Here is a 6,000-nt window from a genome sequence, read left to right as displayed (position 1 = left end):
CCATTTTTTACAAGTAAGACACTTAGCTGCTTTGGCTGTTTAACTACTTCTACTTTTTAGAAAAATAGAAATAAACCTCTAGAACTGGACTGAAGTCCTTCGGATATCCATACTTCAAAGTGGACTTTAAAACTCCCTGAAATTGGTATAAAATTTCTATGCGTCATATTCGAGTCAACAACTGGACAAGAGCTTACATTTTTGTAGCGCTTTATACCGCGCTTCAAGTTGCTCAGGAGTCTTTTCCACACTGTCAAGGGCAGGCAGAAAGTTTCTGACAGTGTTGGTGATGGAGAGCCGGATATAATTACGAAAGAGGTCGGGAGAGTCGAGTACGCTTAGGGAAGGTGTAAGCACAGCAGGGTCGGAGGGTTGCTACTGGGGAGGGAAGGAACTGAGAGACACCGCGAAGGAAGAGGAAAAGGGAGCGTCATGAGGAGCCTCCCTCCAGGGGCGACAAAAAAGGGGCGGGCGCGTTGTCTCTGAGACGCGAGGAAAACGACGTGACAGAAGAACCTAGAGGCTGCGAGGAAGCGAACAGAGGGGCTGCCTCAGGGAGGGAAGCAGCCCGGCTGAAGCCCCCCATCTCGAGGCGGCTTGTTTGACTCAGCGTCCCTGCACCTCGGCCGCCCTTATCGTCCTTCTCCCCTCAAGGTCACTCACCACCGAGTTTGTCGGCTCCAGCAAGACGCCCAGCTCCACTCCTCACCTCACGAACTCCCGGCGCCACAAATTCAAATATGAGTTCCAGAGTCCCGCAGCCCGGAAACTCTCCCAGAGTGAAGGACGGATGGACCAATCGAAGCCCGGCTGGCTATAAATGTAAAAGAAGGTGGGCGGGGCGAAGGGATGGGGTGGGACCAAACAGCGTTACCACGACGACGGCTTCGGGTGGGCGGGCTCTGGTGACAATGGCCAGAGGGCGAGACTCGGCGGGAAAAGCAGTCCTGTTAGGTGGTCCAGATGGTTTGGGGCTGAGGCCGTCTCCTCAAGAGTAACCGTGGGCCTGTGCTACGGTCACGCCACCGGCCTCCGTTTCCTTTAGCCTTCTCTCTCACCAAACGACTTTCCTGTCCAGTTATAAAGTGAAAGCTGTTTCCCCAAGGTAAGCGTGTAGTACCACCACCCCTTGTTGGGTAAGGGGTAATGGAAACTTGAGTCCACTTTGTTACCCGGGGAGCGGGTACTAAAAACAGAAAAAGGTGAAAATTTGGATTTCTAAACATTTAGTAATTTCTTACCGTGTGAATTTTTACTGTATCGTGCACATTTAGTAGTCTTTAAATATTGGGTGCAACTTGAGTTACAATTAAATTTACCATTCTAGTTCTTTCTGACCCCAAAATTCCATCTGACCGGTTAACGAACAAAGACCTGAATTTTTTAATTTTCTGTAACAGTCTCAAAGATTCTCTACCTTAAGTTCTTAATCTCACGTAAATCTGAAGGCGGATGGTAAAATGGGCAGGTGCTTTGAGTCCAAACCGTTAGAAGAATCAAACTAATTCAGCTGAGGCTCCTCCTTTCTTAGATCATCACTTGAATCTAAAATAATTGAAACCAGATGCCGAACATGGTTCAATGTGTATCTCATTCAATGCTGATGGTCTCACAGAGGTCTCATTTAGGAAAGAAAGTAAACAGTGTTGAAATGATGGGGGAGAAATAAGGCTTTCTACAGACAAGTCGTTCTTAGAAAAAAAAACCTTACAGCTTTGAAACACATCTTGTAACAAACCACAAAGTTGTTGTTAAATTCTTGTCTCCAAAATCTAAAAGAAAACTTCAGCAGAACTTACTGGCTTATCAAGTAGAATTTCTTCCTCTAGACTTAAGGCAGAGAAGCATTTATGAAAGCTTAGATCTATATGTGTTTAGATACCTGCCAATCCTTTTCTTAAAATTCCATCTTCAAAACCCCCTGCTAATGAACCAGCCAGCTGCATCTTCATCTGGAGAGTCAACTGGGGAAAGAGTCTCTTCCAAACTCTCTCAGTCTGTTGACAAAATTCATTTTCTTGCAGCCATTTGAAGTCCCATTTTCTTGGCAACTGACAACAGGGGACCATTCTTTAGCAACTAGAGACCATTCTCAGGTCCTTACCAAATGACCTGTCATAAACAGTTACTGTTGTTACTGTTGACTTCTCAAGGTCAGCAGGAGAATCTCCCTCCCACTTAAAATCTCTTCTAATGGCTTTTAACTCCACACATGATTAGGTCATACCCAGTCAGAATAATCTCCCTTTTTAGTAACTCACAGTCAGATGATTAGGGACCTCAACTACATCTGCAAAATCTCTTCTATATAACGTAATACTTGTTAGAATGACAGTCCATCATATTTACAAGACTCAATCACAATTGAAGGGAGGGGTTTGCACAGGGCATATACCTAAAAGGGAGGGACTCTTAGGGGCCATCTCAGAATTCTACCCACCTATAGCCCCTCACTTGTGTCCCATAGATTCTGATCTGTGGATTGAGAATAACACTCCATTTTCAAAACTGTTACAAGCTTTAAGTGAGTGCTTTTCACTCAGAAAAAAGTACCACCAGTGTTATGTTCACATTGTTAAAAAAAAAAAAAAAAGAACAAGCCCAAACTGAGTCACTCGTGCTAAACCCACATCAGCAAATCAAGACTTAATATCTAACTTAATTGTAGTTTCAGCTTCTCCCAGGAATGTGACTTTTAACTAGTTTATCTGAAATTACCTGATCAGCTCTGGTGAGGTAATCTGCATGATAAACACCCCCCTTCTCCAAAGGATGGTGACATACCTGAACCCATCCACTTCCTTTCCAGCCCCCTCCCCCTTCTGCCTATAAAAGTCTTTGAAGCTCTTTGAAGCTCCTGTCTGCTAGATGGGATGCTGCCAGAGTCATAAATTGTTGAATAAATCCAATTATATCCTCAAATTTACTCAGCTGAATTTTGTTTTTTAACAATATTAATCCTCATTGGGTTCCACTGTGATATAGCCTTGTCCTAAGTTCCTGTCCGCTGTGGAAGCTTATGACAAGGAACTCTGATGCATCTCACTGTTACTGTATCTTTAGCCACACTGAATCAATAAAGTGCTTTTAAAATTTTTAGCACATAGCTCCAATTTCTGTTCCAGGATTTAGTGTGACACTTCAAAGCACTTGGAGGGGCTGCTTTCTAGTGGATCCATCTGGAGGCCTGCAAGCAACACATTTGGGGCTTCTGCTGTCTGTAACCCAGCCCTCCAAGGTAGCAGAGCATGATAACACATCCTGAGTCCCAAATGGTGGGGTGACAACCACTGTTGGTACCTGAGATTTTAGGTGGTAGTGTAAGCAGGTAGAGTAGGGGGTTCCCTGGAGAAAGAGTACCAGGCAAGGCTTTCTTGACATAAGGGAAGTGGCCTAAGCTGTTTTGTGACCTAAATCTGGCCACAATGCCTGCCCTGGAACAGGTCTCAGTAATCATTGATATTAAGGGAAGTAAGGGAATGCAAGAACAAAGGAAAAGCAGTCAAGTAAAACAGTTCAACTATGAAACAGAGTCCTAGTTCCTCCTCAAGGGATGTACATAACAATCTGATACGGTCTTTGAGTCCTGCAAGAACTAAGGCCCCCACCTAGGAGGAGGATGGAATGATGACGTTGACCCTCGTGACTTCAATCAACTAAAGCTTGGACTCTGTCGACTGTGGCCCGAATTCTATGCTGAATTCTCCACTGCTCAAGCCCTTTCATGAATACCCATGTACCTTTAGCTTAAAACTTCCCCAAATTTGCTGTTGGGAGAGACACTGCTTTGGCAGAGATCACTGGTGTTCTCCTTACTTGCTGCAAGAAATAATAAATGCTTCCTTCTCCCTAACTTTGGCTTGGTTGTGACTTTTGGCTCAATACCCACCAAGAGGTGAACCCACTTTTGGGGTCACAATAGACAGGTTATTCTGTTTTTAATTGCAATTTATTGATATGTTTTAGAAATATATATATCACTATTCAAACCCATGATTATAGGGCATAAGCAAGGCTAAAGTAGGAATTAAAAATTTTTTAAAGTTCGTTGATTAGAGAAAATATTTTTTAAATAATAGTACAAATGGCTAGGATATGGCGAAAATCGAGATGGTGTTACTCTAATTTGGGAATCATTGGCATATGAGAAACTGGCTGGTGACTAAGCAGTGGATGAAGTAGTGGATTCAGTAGATATAGAATAAATTATGCTAACCGAGTCAGGCTCCAAGAGCCCCTTCGTTCTCAGGAACGTGTACAAAAAGAAGCCCACCATGTTCCAAGCCTACCACGTGCAGGCAGTGGAGTGCATGGTATTCACGCCCTACTAAGCAGGCCTCAAACCGTGGGGGTCTACAAGCAGGAGTGTGATGGGAGAAGGTGGAGCCTTGTGGGGGCGTGGCTAATCCACCTGCGGATGCGTGCGGGGGCGTGGCTGGCAAAGGGCGGGTCCTAGCGGCGGAAGGCGGAAGTCGGTGCAGAGTCACCTGATCTGAGTAACATGGCCGCTGCTCCATGAGCCCGGCAGGTGCTGGCCGGGAGTGGGTCTCGTGAGCTGTTTGGCGGCCAGGGGCAGGGGTACGGAGACGGGATCCAGGCCCGGGTTCCGAGGCGGCGCGCGGCGGCGGAGCGAGACAGGCGGCCCGGGGCGGCGTGGTCCATGAGCCGGTGCCGGAGGCAGCGCGGAGCCGCAGACTCCCCTAGCCCCGGTGCGGCCCGGGCTGCCGCGGGCTGAGGAGTCGCGGGGCTCCGGGGAACGCCCCGAGCTGCCACCATGAACCCCGAGAAGGATTTCGCGCCGCTCACGCCCAACATCGTGCGCGCCCTCAATGACAAGCTCTACGAAAAGCGGAAGGTGGCAGCACTGGAGATCGAGAAGTAAGAGCCGCGGGCACCCGGGTTGGTCGTGGAGAGCGGAGCCGGGACTCCGTCCTGATTCTGCGGGGGTCCCGCTCTTCCGGGCAGCTCCTCACGCCTTTGCAGCCAGTGTTGCTACTCCAGGTTTCCGGCCCTTAGGGCCGTGCTTAAGAGCAGGAGATTGGCAGTCCCAGCTTTGCTTCTGACTGTGTGACGTGGGCCAAATTATTTAACCTCCTGGTACCCCGAAGGGGCTGCCGTGAGAACGAAGCAACGAAATATATGCGTGGTGATTTGCACAGTGCCTGGCACATGGTGCGTCCTCAGTGTGGTCTCCATGCAAACAAGCAAATCAGAGAGTGACCTCTGATGGGAGGGAGGTAGGAAGCATGAGAATTTGCTAAGGATGTTGACCTGCCTCATTTCTTACCCAGCTTCTGAGAAGTGAAAGGGACAGTAAGTTGACCGAGTGGAGAAATAAGCCAAAACCTCAAGGCTCAGAAGGGCTGTTTATCTCTGTCATATCACGCTTCCCTGAAAGTGAAAGAAGGAATTATTCTTGTTTCTGCACTCTTACCACACGTACAGCAGTACCCTCTTATCTGTGGGGGATATGTCCCCAGACACCCAGTGGATGCCTGAAACCTTGGATGATACCAAGCTCTATATATACTATGTTTTTTCCCATACATACGTATGTATGGTAAAGTTTAAGCACAGTAAGAGAATATCCTAATGACCGGCATCACCAGCATTGAACTTTAGAGCCATTATTAAGTAAAATAAGGGCTATTTGAACATAAGCATTGCGATACCGACAGTCGATCTGATAACCCAGAAGCTACTAAGTATGTGGGTATCATATACAGCATAGATATGCTGGAGGAAGGGTGACTAATGTTCTGGTGGGATAGCACAGTATTTCATCTCACCACTCTGAACCGCATACAGTTTAAAACTTAGAAATTGTTTATTTCTGGAATTTTCCTTTTAATATTTTCTGACCTGCTGTTGACCATTGGTAACTGAAACTGGATAACGGGGTTCCATTGTATTTGTAACCATGATCTGACATTTTCCTTTTTTTTTTTTAATTATAAAACAAGGTATTTAACTGCGAACATTAAGGTTTTTCTGCTGTTA

The 6,000-nt window shown here is 46.4% G+C and overlaps 1 protein-coding gene across 2 annotated transcripts in view; it reads left to right on the top strand.

Annotated features, from left to right (window-relative positions):
* The first annotated feature begins 4,479 nt into the window (after window positions 1-4,479).
* Window positions 4,480-6,000, top strand: part of VAC14 (VAC14 component of PIKFYVE complex) — a 97,683-nt gene continuing 96,162 nt past the window's right edge. Inside the window, exon 1 of one of the 2 annotated variants that reach the window (XM_029208119.1) lies at window positions 4,480-4,878. In XM_029208119.1, coding sequence (XP_029063952.1) covers window positions 4,775-4,878 — 104 coding nt within the window. In that variant the 5' untranslated portion in view covers window positions 4,480-4,774. The remainder of the gene's footprint in view (window positions 4,879-6,000) is intronic. The other variant, XM_029208127.1, reaches the window with a different exon arrangement.

The sequence above is a fragment of the Monodon monoceros genome, unplaced genomic scaffold (genome assembly GCF_005190385.1).
Source record: "Monodon monoceros isolate NGI ecotype Baffin Bay Population unplaced genomic scaffold, NGI_Narwhal_1 Super_Scaffold_10, whole genome shotgun sequence".
Lineage (NCBI taxonomy): Eukaryota > Metazoa > Chordata > Mammalia > Artiodactyla > Monodontidae > Monodon > Monodon monoceros.
Note: the sequence above shows the minus strand (reverse complement) of the source record. Positions and strands in the feature narration are given on the sequence as shown.